The sequence below is a fragment of the Sinocyclocheilus rhinocerous genome, unplaced genomic scaffold (genome assembly GCF_001515625.1).
Source record: "Sinocyclocheilus rhinocerous isolate Xijiao unplaced genomic scaffold, SAMN03320098_v1.1 scaffold1933, whole genome shotgun sequence".
NCBI classification, from domain to species: domain Eukaryota; kingdom Metazoa; phylum Chordata; class Actinopteri; order Cypriniformes; family Cyprinidae; genus Sinocyclocheilus; species Sinocyclocheilus rhinocerous.
This window is the reverse complement of record NW_015665830.1, coordinates 97,499-115,351: the sequence shown is the minus strand read 5'-3', so window position 1 is coordinate 115,351 and position 17,853 is coordinate 97,499. Positions and strand designations below refer to the sequence as shown.

At 41.5% G+C, this 17,853-nt stretch overlaps 1 protein-coding gene and 1 long non-coding RNA gene across 2 annotated transcripts in view; both read right to left on the bottom strand.

The window, feature by feature from the left end:
- Window positions 1–3,617: 3,617 nt before the first annotated feature.
- Window positions 3,618–17,853, bottom strand: part of LOC107731583 (dynamin-3-like) — a 39,397-nt gene continuing 25,161 nt past the window's right edge. Inside the window, exons 19-27 of the mRNA XM_016542703.1 lie at window positions 15,702–15,815; window positions 15,066–15,175; window positions 14,772–14,883; window positions 12,627–12,791; window positions 12,241–12,476; window positions 10,976–11,149; window positions 4,677–4,746; window positions 4,433–4,502; window positions 3,618–4,356 (exon numbers count right to left, since the gene is read on the bottom strand). Coding sequence (XP_016398189.1) covers window positions 4,217–4,356; window positions 4,433–4,502; window positions 4,677–4,746; window positions 10,976–11,149; window positions 12,241–12,476; window positions 12,627–12,791; window positions 14,772–14,883; window positions 15,066–15,175; window positions 15,702–15,815 — 1,191 coding nt within the window. The 3' untranslated portion in view covers window positions 3,618–4,216. The remainder of the gene's footprint in view (window positions 4,357–4,432; window positions 4,503–4,676; window positions 4,747–10,975; window positions 11,150–12,240; window positions 12,477–12,626; window positions 12,792–14,771; window positions 14,884–15,065; window positions 15,176–15,701; window positions 15,816–17,853) is intronic.
- LOC107731588 (uncharacterized) lies at window positions 5,578–8,494 on the bottom strand. Its single transcript, XR_001638785.1, has 2 exons — window positions 8,280–8,494; window positions 5,578–6,559 (listed from the first exon to the last, which is right to left on the bottom strand). It is a non-coding gene; the product is annotated as an uncharacterized LOC107731588 (long non-coding RNA).

Sequence of the window (17,853 nt, the reverse complement as noted above, 5' to 3'; positions counted from 1 at the left end):
CGGAGAGTCTGCGGCTCCTCTGTGACTGTGGTTATAGACGGGGTCTTCCTCGTCTGAAGAACGTCTGGAGAGGAGCAGCGCTGCAGAAGGTACTCCTGAAGCGAGACTCTGTGTGAATGGGAGCTGGCAGATTCAGAGCGCTCTGTGTTTTCATTCTCACGACTCTTCTGCTGATCTGCTTCAGGTTTCCTCCAGAGGACTGATCCGGTTCGTCCTCGGCGTCGGGCAGCAGCATGACTATCTGCTCCACGTCAGGCACAGTTTGGACCGGAGCGTCTCCAGTGACGTCTGAGAGCGACGGTGTGCGTGTCGCTGCCATCTCTTCAGTAAAGCTGCCGGTTTCTGTAATCGCAATGACATCGAGCTGATCCACCGCCACAGTCACCGGCCTGAGTGGAGAAAATGCAGAATAAGACGCTGCAGTCCACATACAGGCCAATTCACACCACACAGACACAACAGACACGGCCATCAGGTTCTGCCGGATCTAGGAATAGAACGATCACCAGATTGATGATAAATCATGATAAAATTCCCCATGGTTATTATTACCGTTTCATATTTTAACTATCTTCAAAACCGTATTCATTACCGCCATTTGAACAATTTAGGATAAATAAATACCGTCCAGCATAAAGCTTAAGTTTAAGTAACGGTGTCAAGAGTAGTTTCGTTTTGTGTGAAAACATGGCGGAAAGCTGGGAGGTTTTAAAAGAGTACTAAGAGAATTATACAAATGAATAAATTATATGAATGTACATCTGAAGGTTCTGACTGTCTTCAGAAAAGATTCGATGGCATTTTGTTTTCATCTTCGCTCCATGTAATACCTAATAAAGCAGTGTTTTAATCGCAATGCTGCTTTGTGCACGGAGGTTACAGCTGTAATTCTGCTGCTCCATCAGCGCCACCTGCTGTCAGAGAGACACTTACATTCACATTCAGTCTGTGTGCAGTTTCTGTCTGGACTAAAAATGGACCGAATCTGCATGCTCTGCTGTAATTTATGAAAAACAAGCTTATGTGGATTCTACACATTTAAACAATTCGGATAAGGTATCTAGAATTATTTACGGAGCAGGTAAATTACATATAATCATTTTTTAATCAGTTATCCTTTTGACTTAACCCTTTTCTTCATTTAATGGCTGAAATGTGAGGTTTACCATTATATGAAATCTTTTAAAAGTTATATTTGAACATTTCGTACATGTTATTAGATGAACTGTTGTCAGTCATGTTGTCATTTAAAATCCAGACGTCCAAACTTTTTGAACGTTTCCAGCACATTTTAACAATACTATGATAATACTGATAACGGTGCTCATTTAGGTCACTATTATGGTGCCAAGAAGTTTTCATAACCTTACATCTCTAGCCGGATCAGTCGCTCTGTGCCGTGTGAATTAGCTTTAATATGGTGCATTAACATAATATATATGTAATATGGTCTAGGCTCCAAAATTTTCACTCGCCAAGCTCCAATTGCAAAATTCAAAAATACAAATAGGCTTTATGAAGTTAATACAGTTTTTCTGTGACTATCGATCCATAGTTTCTGCTTCCTCACAGGTTAAGAGTCTGGATATTCTCCTTGATATCACCTTATTGATGTTAATAACTCGTTCTGCATATTTTCATTTACATATCATCAATCATCTTTGTCCCTCTCTTACAGTGAACAGCACTGCCATTCTCACACATGCACTGGTTACATCACACATCGATTACTGCAATGCTCTCCTCTGTTCCAGAATTTAGCTGCATTCATTATTTGTAGAATCCTCTATTGAACACAACTGATGCTGATTCTTACCTACAAGGCTCTCAATAATCGTACTCCTTTATACCTCTGTGATGCTCTTCATATCTACACTCCTGCTCGTACATTCAGATCTTCCTCATTACCTGGTCTTGTTTTATTATACAGGATGTTTGTTTGAACACTATGGAGACTTTAGTTCTGCTCTCATTTATGGATTTCACTGGATATCTTCATACTTCTGAATCTCATCTGTTTATGGACTGTTTATGACTGCTTTATTATAGTATTGTTTGTTTAATATTGTTAGTATTGATGCTTTCGAGGATGACATTTGTGTTAAGATTGTAAGGTGACCATGAGTGCTGTGAAAGGTGCGTATAAATAAAATGTATTATTAATATTATTATTATTAATAAATCTTTGACAGCTTTACTCAGAGCTGCAACATTACACACTTAATGACAGTACACACGTCCACCAACAAACATTAATCATCACTCACTCTTAATGGCTTTTACCATCAGATGCCTACATGTGTCCTGCAGAAAGTGTCCCAGAATGAACCGCTACATGAAAATGTGAGGAACAAATGTGTGAAAGGTGCCACTTCAGAGAGAGACAAATATTGAAAATAACATCACTAAAAATACTGCAATATGTTTTCTTGGCTGGTGAACTCAGCACATGAAGAGCGCAGGTGATTTCTGGAGTCACATACCCGGTGGATCCGGCAGGGAAAACCATCTCTGTCATGTTTAACCCTTCAGAGGAAGAGTTTCCTGAAAGACAGAAACACTCTGGTGATGAACACATGCTTGATAATGACACGAGGGTCGGTGTGGTGGGGTCAGACCTGCTCCTGCGGTGGTCTCTGGAGGTCCACACTGGCAGCAATGTTGTTCACCAGAGAGAGAAGAGCATCTGGAAGCACAAGACATCTTCAGATCGCTCCCAGCAGCCGAGGGATGTGTGCTTAAATGGTTAGTTCACCCAAAAATGATTGAAATTTGAAAATGAAAAGTGATTTACTCACCCTCAAGGCATCCTAGCTGTATATGGCTTTCTTCTTTCAGACGAATCCAGTCAGAGTTATATTAAAAACTGTCCTGGCTCTTCCAAGTGTTAGAATGGGACTAGGCGGGTGTTTTTTTTTCAAAAGACGTCAAATAAAGAACATCCATCCATAATAAAGCATGCCTCACACTGCTCCGGGGGGTGAATAAAGGCCTCCTGTAGCGAATCCATGCGTTTTTGTAAGAAAATGTCTATATTTCAAACGTAATAAACACTTTTCTCTCAGTTCCGGTGATGAGATATGCTAGTCTCGTGAGTTTGTTAACAGGTGCAAAGGAAGCAAAGTTTCCTTACTTTAGCAAAGGAAAACCAGTCTCCTCTTGGCTTATATCGAAATCCTCTGACATTTTTCTTTACAAATCCTCGTTTTGCACTTATAATTCGTGGCCGCTGTTTTGTTTCTGTGTTTGTTTTTCTTACAAAAACGCATGGATTCGCTACAGAAGACCCTTATTCACCCCCGGAGCCGTGTGAGGCACGCTTTATTATGGATGGATGCACTTTATTTGACTTCTTTTGGACTGTTGAAAAATAACAGCCATTTACTCCCATTCTAATGCTTAGAAGAGCAAGGATAATTTTTAATGTAACTCCGATTGGATTAATCTGAAAGAAGAAAGTCATATACAGCTAGAATGCCTCGAGGGCGAGTAAAACATGGACTTCATTTCTGGGTGAACTAACCCTTTAAGTACAAAAACTGCATTATAAAATTTTGTAATGGAATTCAAAACAAGAAATATGAAGTCACAAATGCAGAGGCAGTCAGTAATGGAGCCCATAAGTGCTGACCTGTCACTGATGGACACCAGGAAGACTTTGGGGTTTGAGGAGAAGATCTCAAAGTTAGCGATGTCCAGCTGCTTGAGCTGAATGGGCTGACAGAGCTCACGATGAGGAGACGATGAAGACCACAGAGCTTCTCCATCACTGCTGACGGCTCTCTCTAGTGCTCTTCATTTCATAAACACTCATATATGAGGAATAACACAGATCCTGCTGTTATCTGTCTGGAAAGTCTATCTAGGTACTAAACACAGGCTATTGAGTGATTTCACACAGCAAACACAACGGCAGCACTTCAGATCAATCACAGCAACACACAACAATTATCACACAGAATAGTTTTGCCTGACGTTAAAACAAACAGTCTAATCAGCCCACCAGATCTTGTTATTGCAGGGATTCAGCATGTACATGCTCTCCATCAGAATAACAGAAGTGCTCTGGAAAAACTGAAAAATTCATTACACTTAATTGATTCTCTTATTGACCTGATTTAGACAAAATCCTGCTGATGAAAAACAGTAATATGTGTAGTTTACTCTGGAGTTCAGTGCCTGTCTCACAGTAACTCGGTGTCAAACACAGATGGGATCAGACATGCTGATGAACCTTGGCCTCGGGGCTGGAGGATAGGATCTTGGCTCCACACTCCACAGAGAAGTAGCTGGCAACGGTCTGCTGAAGCTTCTTCCCCGCAGCGTGAAGGCCGTCAGAATGGTGTGTGATCTGACCTGATGGACAGAAACACTGTCAGCGAGAGCAGGAGCAGCTCCTGTCTCAACACGACTCACTCTTCTGGTTCTCCACCTCCAGCATGATCTTGGTCCACTCCTCGAAGCTGGGGATCTCCTGCTCTCTGCAGGGCACAGACGGGTCGCTGCACAGATTCAGATCAGACCAACACTCACTGTCCCTCGGGATTCTCAAGCATTTCACAGAGGTCATGCTACTAATGTACACTAGAAAGCAATATGCTGATTCTGGTATAAATTCTCATCAGTTTTAAGATGAATTCGCAGGTCGTTCACTGCGTCACGTGTGCAAACATCACCTGATCTCTCAGGATGCGGGAGGCGTTGGTCCCTGTTTGGTCTTTAGCAGGTCTTCTGGACTCACGGACACTGACAGACACAGATGAGGAAAGCATTAAATAAACAGTGGCCTCAGAAGGAATCAGCTTGTGAACTGAGGTCCTTGGCAGGTTTCCAGCAGCATTGCATGCAGCTGTACACGCATCTGTGACACACTCAAAACACACACACACACACACACTCACACTCACGCACACACACTCACACTCACGCACACACACTCACACTCACGCACACACACTCACACACACACACACACACTCACACTCACGCACACACACTCACACTCACGCACACACACTCACACAAATCAAAGTGTTATGAGCGACTGAAACGAGCAGAACAGCTTCTTTGTGAAAAACCTGAAACAGAAAACTGCACTTTTGAGAGAAACTTTACATCACCATCCACACGAAAAAACAAACAGGAATTAGACACTGCAGATTCTCATTTGATTTTATAATACTAGATTTTATTTCATACATACAGAGGTACACTACATCAAGCCATAATGAAACACAGAAAGAGTGAGACGCTCAAATCTGGTGTTTGCTCCACTATTATTCAAACTATGCAACTGTCTGCTGAGAACAGCAAATAAACAGCTAAAGCACATTTTCCAGCATTTGTTTTCAATGCCGTCATATGAATGCATTATATATGTATTATATAATGTCAAACTTCCGTCTGAGCCTCAGATCTGCTCTTAAACAAACGCTAGTGTCATCAAGTGTCTAAAATCCTTCATGTGTGCTTAGCTTTAGTCTGAGTGACTAACATAAAGAACACAAACATCCGTCTGATGAACAGAAGCGTATGTGTTTATGAGAGCAAACAGCAGGTAGTTTAACCAGTTTCAATGTCATCAGACTAGTAAATGAAATACTGCAGGACACATTTGAACAAGCACAAAGTCTCTGATTCACAAACCCGCAGATAATATATCCATATATTCATGTTTTTAATAATGAACGTGAAAATAACACATCAGCGTTTCCCAAGAATCCCTGCATACGTGTCTTGAATTCCTTATTTAGTCCTTTTGGAGAATGCTATGTGTCTTGGAGTTACTAAACATGAGTACAATAGCAAATGAACATCATCAATGCTTAAATATCACTAATGTGACGAACAGAGCGATAGACACGACACTAAACTACTGCTAGATTTATTGCACAGTAATGGATGACTGTCTGGTGTTGTGTTCATCTGAAACATGTACAGTACATAGAGTTGAGTTTCTACACAGCAGAACAGCTGTATACTGCAGTTCCAGGTACTTTGGTTCAACATTTTGGATTAACTGTCATCAACTAGTATGGCAAGCAGGTGGCGCTATTCAAGAAGATGAATATATTTCATATTTTGGTGCACATTTAAGTGTTTGCAGACAATGACTTCTAAAGATGCCTGTGTTTGCTGCGAGTAACAACAAAACAGGCAAAACCAGTGTTCACAAGTAAGAAATAAAGGTCTCCTCTGAGCCTTTTCAATGACAAACAACATTACGAAATAAAAACATTAATAATTTAAATGTAAAGACAAATATCTCACCTTTATCTTTTAATTTATCCACACACACACACACTTCCAGACTTGCACTAATATATGCCGCTCACACACTATGGTATAGTATGACACAAGTATGTGAACACGCAGGTCAACAGTAAACGAGCATGCATCGCTAGAAGTGCTTCAGGAGGGTTGTGTCAAGATGGAGGAGACTGGAGGCACAGACAGACAACACAAGCACCGCTCTCACACACACAGATCACTGCACATGCAGACGACAGACGCCGCTCACGGGGGAAGCTGACGCGTCGGGGAAGGAGGAGGACGCCGGCTGGGTTAGAAGAAGAAGAAGAAGAAAGTGTTCATGGCAGCAGAAGCGTCGAGGAAGGCAATGGATGGCAGGGTAAGAGACAGAAAGACAGAATTAGTATCTGTAAGCAGTCTAGTATTAGAAGACAGTCAGACAGCATTTGCATGTTAATTTATATACAGTGCTGGCCAAAATTATTACAACACAGCTAAAAAATGACTTGAAGTCAGTTATTTCTATCTTTTGCTGTAGTGTGTCAGTAGGAAATATCAGTTTACATGTCCAAACATTCATTTTGCCATTAACTGTAATAATGCAGTGAGGTTTTTGTTTGAGATCTGATCTGATCATCATGCAGTCTGTCTGGAATGACATGAAGAAACAGAACAAACTGAGACTGAGATTACATCCAGTAGATGTACTGCACACTAGCAATGCGTTGGCTGAGCATTGGAGCGTGTGTTTGTGTGCTAGAGGGGAATGCTGTAATGCAGTTGACCTATCGGTAAGCCCCTCCCCTCAAGCGCAGATGAGCCAATGGCAGTCGAGTATCAGTTGCATGGGGAGCTGCACTCAGACATCTGTAGGTTTCAGTGCCATAGAGAAACATTGGACGATCCGAAGCTCGCATCGGTTTAATGGAGTTTATGCAACAAAAATGGAAAAACGATGTGCCTAGGGTACTTGTAACACTGATTCCAGGTATCCTGAGAGGATAGGCAATAGAATATATTTTATTCCATTTTCTAAACCCAGCCAAAACAGAGCAAAATGTCCCAAAGCATTCAACCCCAGCTCACTTTGTTTTATAATGCCGTCTTATTGCTCTTCTTTGTAGTAGGTGCATTTTAAAAATGTTTTCCCAATCAATCCTGGACTCCTGCTCAAAATGATAAATTATTATTAACGACAGCTACAAAAAACCCAACAATAAGCCCGCAAAGCTGTTATTGTTCCATTCTGACAGATGACAGCTGTGACCGCTAAGTGGAATCCCGGAAAATAAACCGTGAAATTTTGACCAATGGGAGAACAGTTTACTCGCGTGTGACTTGTATTAACAAATTTGGTCCGTTTAGAAACTTTGCCGTGTGAAAGCGAACCGCACCAAGAATAAAAAGCAACATTGTAATAATTTTAATCCATGTTTCGGAACAAAGCATTCGATCTACAGGTGTGAAAACACCCATACTCTCATTAAGTTACACTATTCATCTGCTCAAGCAGAACGTTAATGTCATCTTGTGCTTCAGCAAGGTATCCCCGGCTAAAACTAGCTAACGTTAGTGTTAAAGTTAGTGAGTTCATGCTAACGTACAAACCTAAATAGCGAACTGTCAAAAGTCAAAAACACATAAACGAAGGTCTATATTAGAGTGCCTCTCCATATTAATCTAGTCAAATGTAAATTAATTTAATCTTACTCTGCGGTATATGAACGGTGTTGATCCGGGATGTTGTCATTGCGATCGTGACGACCGTAACATAATTCTCCCATTTGCATTGTGATTTGTATTTTTACATATTTAGTTTAATACCTTTTATATATCCCTCCATGGCATATTTAAGTCCCATTTGAAAGAAGACCACCTCGGAAGAAGGTTTTCACTGACAGCTGTCATTGTAAGACAGTGAGCAGCTCTGTTTGTTTGTCACTGAGCAACAGTAACTAAGGGGGCGGGGCTTACCGATAGGTCAATCAGAAGCAGCTGGTAAGAGCAGAGATCAGGTCAGGTCTCACCTGGGAATGCTGGGAGGTGCTCGGTTGGGCCGGCTGGGAACCTGTGGGCTGTCAGCGCTGTTGTTCAGGGGCCCCAAGGGTCCGGGGCGAGACGGAGGCGCAGGAGCACCTCTCCCAGCAGGTCTCTGTCCCGCAGACATCCGGCGTGGAGCCGTGGGGCTCGGAGGAGGAGACCTGCAGACCACAGACACTCTCACATCTGCAGGAAAACCACACGCACTCCCTCACAGAACAACCTGGATCCAGAGACCAGACTGCTCCAGCTAGGGCTGCTCAAGTAACTCTTAAACGCACGAATGTTTCGCCAATCATGAGTCTTCAGCGAGGTGGATCTCTAACTGCTGCAATAGCAAAAAACTCTTACAGAACAATTACAGAAGAATAAAATAAAGCGTATTTCGTTACCTTTTGAAACTTAGAAGGGTTGGATTTGAGCTGTTGTCGTCAGCGCGCACAGAGGGCTCTTATTCACGATCTCAAACATATTCTCAAAACTATCGTTTTCAATGGCTTCAAAATCAATATTTTGATGACTAGCAGCTTATTCACCACATCCAGCATCAAATAACAGTGACATTTATATTTCACTGCGTACAGTAATTGCTCTGCAGTAAAGCTGCTCAAACCAGTTCAATTTCTGCTGATGATATTCGTTTGTTTTATGCCTGCGGTAATTATGAGTGAAACATCACATCGTCATTGTGCATCAAACAGTGCCACCTCGAGGAATAAAGATACACTGCACTTATTGAGCCATCAGATATGTAAATATAGTTGTGCAGGGAAAATATACTTACACATTTACATACCTCGGGTCTTTTTCTTGTTATATTGTTTATAATGAACAGATTGAGGAATACTTATGGGCAGCGGTCGAATTGTAAAAAAAAATTTCAGGGGGGATGGTGTGGTCAATTTCTTTTTCGGGGGTGGGGTTTCTGGGTCCTGTAGCTAATTTTACATAATGATTCCAAAATTTGTTATTTATTATTATTTAAAAAAAAAAGGTTTTTTTCTACCATCTCTAAGCGTTACCCCCAACACAGTTAATTAAGAATGTGCACCACAAGGTCCTCTCTTCTCCCATACACAAATTAACTGTAATAACTGTAATAATGCAGTGAGGTTTTTGTTTGAGATCTGATCTGATCATCATGCAGTCTGTCATGAAGAAAATGAAGAAACAGAACAAACTGAGGAACGCAGATGAGCCAATGGCAGTCGAGTATCAGTTGCATGGGGAGCTGCACTCAGACATCTGTAGGTTTCAGTGCCATAGAGAAACATTGGACGATCCGAAGCTCGCATCGGTTTAATGGAGTTTATGCAACAAAAATGGAAAAACGATGTGCCTAGGGTACTTGTAACACTGATTCCAGGTATCCTGAGAGGATAGGCAATAGAATATATTTTATTCCATTTTCTAAACCCAACCAAAACAGAGCAAAATGTCCCAAAGCATTCAACCCCAATCTCAATGAAGATGAAAACGTTCATTTTCTGGTTGTCATAGGGTGCTTTCACACATGGCCTGTTGTTTCGGAACCTGGCGCGTTTCCCCCCCTAGCTCGGTTCGTTTGGGCATATGTGAACACGGCAATCGCGCCCGGATCCGCGCCAAAACAATCGGTCCGAGATCGCCTGATTTGGCGTTCCGTGAAAAGCATTAGCTTTGTTGTTTTGCTAATACCTCAAAATGAACCTGTGAATGTCTGTGGGTGAGCACGTCTTTGCCATTTAAAAATTAAAGCTCACTTTGTTTTATAATGCCGTCTTATTGCTCTTCTTTGTAGTAGGTGCATTTTAAAAATGTTTTCCCAATCAATCCTGGACTCCTGCTCAAAATGATAAATTATTATTAACGACAGCTACAAAAAACCCAACAATAAGCCCGCAAAGCTGTTATTGTTCCATTCTGACAGATGACAGCTGTGACCGCTAAGTGGAATCCCGGAAAATAAACCGTGAAATTTTGACCAATGGGAGAACAGTTTACTCGCGTGTGACTTGTATTAACAAATTTGGTCCGTTTAGAAACTTTGCCGTGTGAAAGCGAACCGCACCAAGAATAAAAAGCAACATTGTAATAATTTTAATCCATGTTTGGGAACAAAGCATTCGATCTACAGGTGTGAAAACACCCATACTCTCATTAAGTTACACTATTCATCTGCTCAAGCAGAACGTTAATGTCATCTTGTGCTTCAGCAAGGTATCCCCGGCTAAAACTAGCTAACGTTAGTGTTAAAGTTAGTGAGTTCATGCTAACGTACAAACCTAAATAGCGAACTGTCAAAAGTCAAAAACACATAAACGAAGGTCTATATTAGAGTGCCTCTCCATATTAATCCAGTCAAATGTAAATTAATTTAATCTTACTCTGCGGTATATGAACGGTGTTGATCCGGGATGTTGTCATTGCGATCGTGACGACCGTAACATAATTCTCCCATTTGCATTGTGATTTGTATTTTTACATATTTAGTTTAATACCTTTTATATATCCCTCCATGGCATATTTAAGTCCCATTTGAAAGAAGACCACCTCGGAAGAAGGTTTTCACTGACAGCTGTCATTGTAAGACAGTGAGCAGCTCTGTTTGTTTGTCACTGAGCAACAGTAACTAAGGGGGCGGGGCTTACCGATAGGTCAATCAGAAGCAGCTGGTAAGAGCAGAGATCAGGTCAGGTCTCACCTGGGAATGCTGGGAGGTGCTCGGTTGGGCCGGCTGGGAACCTGTGGGCTGTCAGCGCTGTTGTTCAGGGGCCCCAAGGGTCCGGGGCGAGACGGAGGCGCAGGAGCACCTCTCCCAGCAGGTCTCTGTCCCGCAGACATCCGGCGTGGAGCCGTGGGGCTCGGAGGAGGAGACCTGCAGACCACAGACACTCTCACATCTGCAGGAAAACCACACGCACTCCCTCACAGAACAACCTGGATCCAGAGACCAGACTGCTCCAGCTAGGGCTGCTCAAGTAACTCTTAAACGCACGAATGTTTCGCCAATCATGAGTCTTCAGCGAGGTGGATCTCTAACTGCTGCAATAGCAAAAAACTCTTACAGAACAATTACAGAAGAATAAAATAAAGCGTATTTCGTTACCTTTTGAAACTTAGAAGGGTTGGATTTGAGCTGTTGTCGTCAGCGCGCACAGAGGGCTCTTATTCACGATCTCAAACATATTCTCAAAACTATCGTTTTCAATGGCTTCAAAATCAATATTTTGATGACTAGCAGCTTATTCACCACATCCAGCATCAAATAACAGTGACATTTATATTTCACTGCGTACAGTAATTGCTCTGCAGTAAAGCTGCTCAAACCAGTTCAATTTCTGCTGATGATATTCGTTTGTTTTATGCCTGCGGTAATTATGAGTGAAACATCACATCGTCATTGTGCATCAAACAGTGCCACCTCGAGGAATAAAGATACACTGCACTTATTGAGCCATCAGATATGTAAATATAGTTGTGCAGGGAAAATATACTTACACATTTACATACCTCGGGTCTTTTTCTTGTTATATTGTTTATAATGAACAGATTGAGGAATACTTATGGGCAGCGGTCGAATTGTAAAAAAAAATTTCAGGGGGGATGGTGTGGTCAATTTCTTTTTCGGGGGTGGGGTTTCTGGGTCCTGTAGCTAATTTTACATAATGATTCCAAAATTTGTTATTTATTATTATTTAAAAAAAAAAGGTTTTTTTCTACCATCTCTAAGCGTTACCCCCAACACAGTTAATTAAGAATGTGCACCACAAGGTCCTCTCTTCTCCCATACACAAATCAAGGCTTTGAAGATGAGGCAATCAGATGACTGAACTGACGGAGCGATTCATAAGCAGCCTGGACCGTTTCTAGTGTGCTGTGGCTGAGAGTGAAGCAGTGGACGAGAGCTACAGTCCTCCACACACTGAGCTCATGGAGCTCTACACAGATCAGAGCTCTGTCTGTTACCTGCGGGAGCCGGCGCCGGCGCTCAGCCAGGAGTTATCCACCGGCGGAGGCAGCGGTGTGGAGATGGTGGTGGTGGAGATGTCTCCGGTGATGGCCAGAGCTTCTTTCAGAGCGTGGTGTGTGCGCAGAACCTCCTCGCGCCGCTGCACCTGCTCCTGAGACTCGTCCATCAGAGCGTTCTGATCTCCAGCCGAGTACAGCTGCGCCAGGAGCTCCGCGTTAATGAACTCCTTCACCTGCGGAGCAGCAGCGTGATGATAATTAGCTCATACGTGACCCTGGACCACAAAACCACTCATAAGGGTCAACGTGTTTGAGCTGAATAAATAAGCTTTCCGTTGTTCCTATCTGATGTCAAAGGTCAAGCGGTCACACAGCATCCTTACGTTATTGATCATCAGATGCATGATGCTCTTGGGCATGAGGTCGCGGATGCATTTGTTGACGATGGCCATGTAGGAGTCCACCAGGTTCCTGATGGTCTCCACCTTCCTCTCCAGCTGAGGATCCATGGAGAAGTTCTCCGACGGACCAGAACTCTCACTCTCCACCTGAGAGAAAGAGAAAGCTCAGCCGCGAGGAACAGGGCTCATGTTTCAGAGTTAATCTCGTGTAAGTGATACGGAGGGGTTGCTTGAGTTTGTCCTCCTCGGTAGAAATTATGGTGAGAAGAACGTTGTGTCTCGCCTAGAGTTGATGAATGAATTCATTTCTTTCTGCATAAACTTATTAGGTTGGGGGTTCATTTAAATGTCTGTTTTGAGTACACTTCACTATAACCACACTGCAATCAAAGAATCATGTAAACCCCGTAAAGCTTGAGATGACTCATACAAAATACTGTATATAGAAATAATATGTATGAAACTAATCAAACTAAACTGAACAACAATAAAATATGTTTTCTCAATCATTTCATTAATCAGGGACCTACTTTCACTAAAAACAGCTGATTTCCACTATTGTAGGCTTGCTTTGTAAATGTAATTTATAGACCAGCACAAACTTAATGCAAATGTAATTGGTCACATTTACAAAATCAGGTGATTATGTTCGTCCATCTATGCAAATGTATCTACGTACAGAGACGGAATAATGAGGTTAATCACCGTCAGTTTAGAGCGGTGATCGTGAATATTTGTGAAGACTGATGATGGTACACAAATAAAAAAAAAAAAACCTTAAGCTTTTGCTTTTATTTCTCATCAAACTCAATTCAATTTTTAAATACAAAAAATTCCAGGGTTCGTACAGAAACTGCAAAATGAAATTCCAGGACTTTCACGGACTAAAATCAGAGATCACAATATTGTTATAATCTTTCAAATTCTAATAAATAAACTAATAAAATTGTCATAAAACAGCATGCAATGGCTGTGGCAACCTGAAAGGATACTATGGCAAAGTTATCGCTCTCCTTATTCAAAGTGATTTTTTATTTTTTATGAATATATGATTGACCTGAAGAGTAAAAGCTTAATCATACACTTGGAAAGTTATGAGCTATATCACGCTCGTAGACGCCAGGGGTGTGACAATACTTGGTTCACTAGAACGAGACAATATCTTAATACCATTTTTAAGAAATGTTCAATGACAAAATATTTGTCTTTTAATCACAAAAAGCAAAACAATGTAGTTGTATTTTGAAACATTTAACTAATCTACAGCCGTAACTAACGATTATTTTGGTAATCAAGTAACTGATTATTTTGACAATTCAGTAATCTGATATTTTTTAGTAATAAAAATAGACCTAAGTGAAAAAACAGGCTTTCGTTTGACTACATTTATTACACTAACGATGAGACAATAATAATTGGTTCAAATAAAGTATCAAAACCAAGTAATCACATGGTTTTATTGAACAACACTGTTAAAATATATAATGTAATATGCCTATACATAACATGAACATAACAAGTACATTATGTATTATAACAAAAACCTGCAGAGGGCGCCAGCGGCCTGGTGATGCTTCACTTTACAGCGAGATTCAATGATGTTTAAATCCATTTAATTTTAATATTTGGCCGCATGCAAACTCAGAGCGAGGGTTTGAACTTTTATTTCTAAATTGCGATGTACAACAAATCGCATATAAACAGCACATGCAATAAAAGACCGAACAATATAATGCAAACACTATCAAAGATTATACCCCAAAATCAACTTTATCCTGATATCGCGAGATCTCGTGCGCTGCTAAAGCCAGGCGAAACGGCTCTGTATTTATATCAGACGAGCTGCATCGTTAATTTAGCGAGAACAGACTGTTTGTATCGAAAACAAAAATTAACACCAATTTCATATATACTGCCTTTTAAACATCCAAGTACTTTTCAAGTACCTTTTCATAAATATGGCTCTTTTCAAGGAATTAAATTTAAAAAAGTCAAATTCAAGCCCTTTAAGCACCTTGTACGAACCCTGAAATTAAAAACGTAAAAAAAAAAAAAACTTAAAAAGCAGTTTAAGCTTGACATGAGGCTTCTGGTGATTGATAAAGACGTGAGGTATTGATCACTGACCGCGGCCCTCTCGGGATAAACGCCGGCGCGCAGCAGCGACGCTCTCCAGCTCTCCACCTCCTCCAGAGTGTCACACGCCAGCTCCAAGAAACGGTTGTCCTTGAACACGTTACTGAGAGAAAACCAGCGTCACTCCTCCGTCAGAAACATCACAGACAGCAGAGCATCGCAGGATCTCGGAAAACTCCACGAGTGAAAACTAAGACTAGCCCTGACTCCTCTGTGCTGTTACAGCTGTGCTATCCTCATAGAAATGACTGCATGCAAACCAGCAGAGAGAGATCTGTCATTTACCGCTGCTCCGTGTTGAAGATGGCAAACATGTGCTTGCTGGACATGAAGCTTTTCTCCACATCTCTGACCTTCAGATTGTCCAGGGGCAGCATGTACTTCTTCTCTTTCTCCTGCGGGATCCAGATAAAGACACGGGTCAGCAGCAGAACTGGATCTGAATGAGCTCAACAGGTTCATCAAGATGTCATCACAGTCTTCTCACACACATTCTGTTCATGATTAAACGACGCGTCGATGGATTGCATTCTGCATTGACCAAAGACTGAAACAGCTCCGAAACATGAGCGTGTAATTTAAACAATTCAGAAATGCAACAAGCTTTATTGCTTCACAATAGTAAAAGCGGATATATGTTTGTGCAGTGAGAGTGTAGCTGGTTTGCATTGGCTGAGAGAAATCTGTCATGACATTTAAAGAACTTGCAATAGTTTGTCAATCCAATCTAAACAAAGACAGATCTGTACATCTGAGCACCGAATCATCTGTTTTGAACCATTGAATCACTGATTTCAGACACACTTTCTGGTTTATGCCTGAATAACTGACTTCTGCAGCTAATATAGTATGATAAAACAGCACACAAAGGAACAGGAACACTCTCTTCTCTCTCCAGTCATTGTCTGTTATTCATCTCACCTCGTCATCTTTGAACCAGGACAGGCTCTCGGCGGTCAGCACGAACCAGTACTCCTTCGCTCCTCCCTTCATGATGCTGATGTTATTGATGGTCAGCCAGCCCTTACGGATCACCTGACGGAGAAAGCCAGACGCGTCACACACAAACACACACTTCCATCAGAAGCACAGTGCAGGACACACGGACGAATGTGGATGAATGACGTGAGAAATCAACAGTGTGAGACAGTGGCTGCATCCCAAATCACGCACTCATGCACTACTCCGTGATGTGTTGTAGTATAAATAGTGTGAGTAGTGTGTTCACACTGAACATTACACAAAGAGAAAGTGCACTTTAAATACCCGGATGATGCACTTTAACAAGCAAAGAAACAAAGTGTGGAATGTTGGACACCAGAGAGAGGAGAGGGTCTGTATTACTTACTATTGGAGAAAGCGTAACGGCTAACTTAACCAATCACAGCCTTGCGTCACTGAATTTCAGTCAGAGTTGTGTGACACTCAGTCGTCGTTTACGGATCCCATAGGAATGAAGGAGGAGTGCCGTAAACTGAATCCCAGCTGTCGCAAAAGTCAGTGACTTCTCTTATAAAACGGCATTTTTTTTCGTGGTAAACTCTAAAAATAGTTCAATCCAAAAGTATTGCTTAGTGTAAAACATTAGCAGATAGGCTGTCGATTCATTAAATGATGAGCTGTTTCCTCTAAAAAGCTGTTTATTCAGCAAAGTGAAGCCTCTTCTCCATTGACATCCATTCAAAAAAACGGCATCTGGTCTCCTTTCCGTTAACATTAGCCGTTACGCTGTTTTGGCTAAAGGTGGCTTCTAGTGGCTTTGCTGGACACTTCATGCAGCAGTGACGGGGGAGAGGCTACAGGTGTACCTGAGTAACTGCAGTCAGTGTAAACCCTTTACTAACACACAGTCTGTCTGAACAAACACAGACGAGTGCAGTGAAACCACTCAGATCTGCTGCATCTGTTACATCAGCACTATTAGACGAGCTCAGATCGACACCTAAACTAACGGCTGTATAATGCATATTATAAATACTAATGATAAAATGTTAATTAATGACGTATCATGAAAAGCATAATTTTTCTGTGTTTAATAAGTGCTATAATTGGATCCCCGGTGCATCTACCAACCCAGGACACGTGAAAAAGAACAACCCAGTAACTTTATTTTGTAAGCCTTTCTCTGCAAGCTTGTGAAAAAACGAGCGCGTCAGATTTCACTCCCCTAGTGACATAGAAAGGGATCTTATTATAATATTACCGCCCCTTAATCTGTACGTTTACACCCACAGCGCCTCCATTGTGTTTTTGCAAGCGACAGCGGTGTAGCAGCTCTAACGCCATGACGAAAGTTTGAGCAAAGCAAGCTAACTGTTCTGTGTTTGGCTGCACAGACGAGCACAGAACACTGTTTAGAGTCCCAGCCTCAGAGGAGACAAGAGAGCAGTGCATTTATTGATTTATTTACTGTATATTGCTGCTACCACACAGATCTAAAATAAACATGCGATTTATTTCCCAGCTGTTTACCTTCACAGACATAACCCACTGTTTTTGTAACTCATGTGTGTTTTAAACATAATCCTGTGTGTATTTGACAGTTTAAGCGCAATAAGACATGAAAGTGAACTTAGTTCACAGCTCTGTTCTGGAAAAGGGGGCGGAGAGCAGCAGCTCATTTGCATTTAAAGAGACAGGCACGAAAACAGCGCGTTTCTGCTTCCACTCAAAACAGGAAGCAACATTAATAATGATGGAGCTGCGCTGTGATTGGATAAAAAGCTCAAAGCTGTTACTCTACGGCTGAAATCAAATGGAACACTGTATCCACCAATCAGCAGCCAGGATTGCAACTGTCTGTTTTACCATTACTGAAAGTAATTTATTTATTATGGACTAATAAACATTAATATAGTATTAATATAGCAGTTATTAATAACAGGTGTAAAAAAGTCCAGTGTCCAGCATGCGTGATCATGCATCCATCTGAGTCTCTGGTGTGAGACATTACATACAGACAGTGCTCTGTGTTTGCCATCAAACAAGTATTCACACCCTTCATCCATCACTCAGTACCACATAATGACAGATCTGTTATGACTTAGCAAATCTATTCAAGAGAAAAACTGAA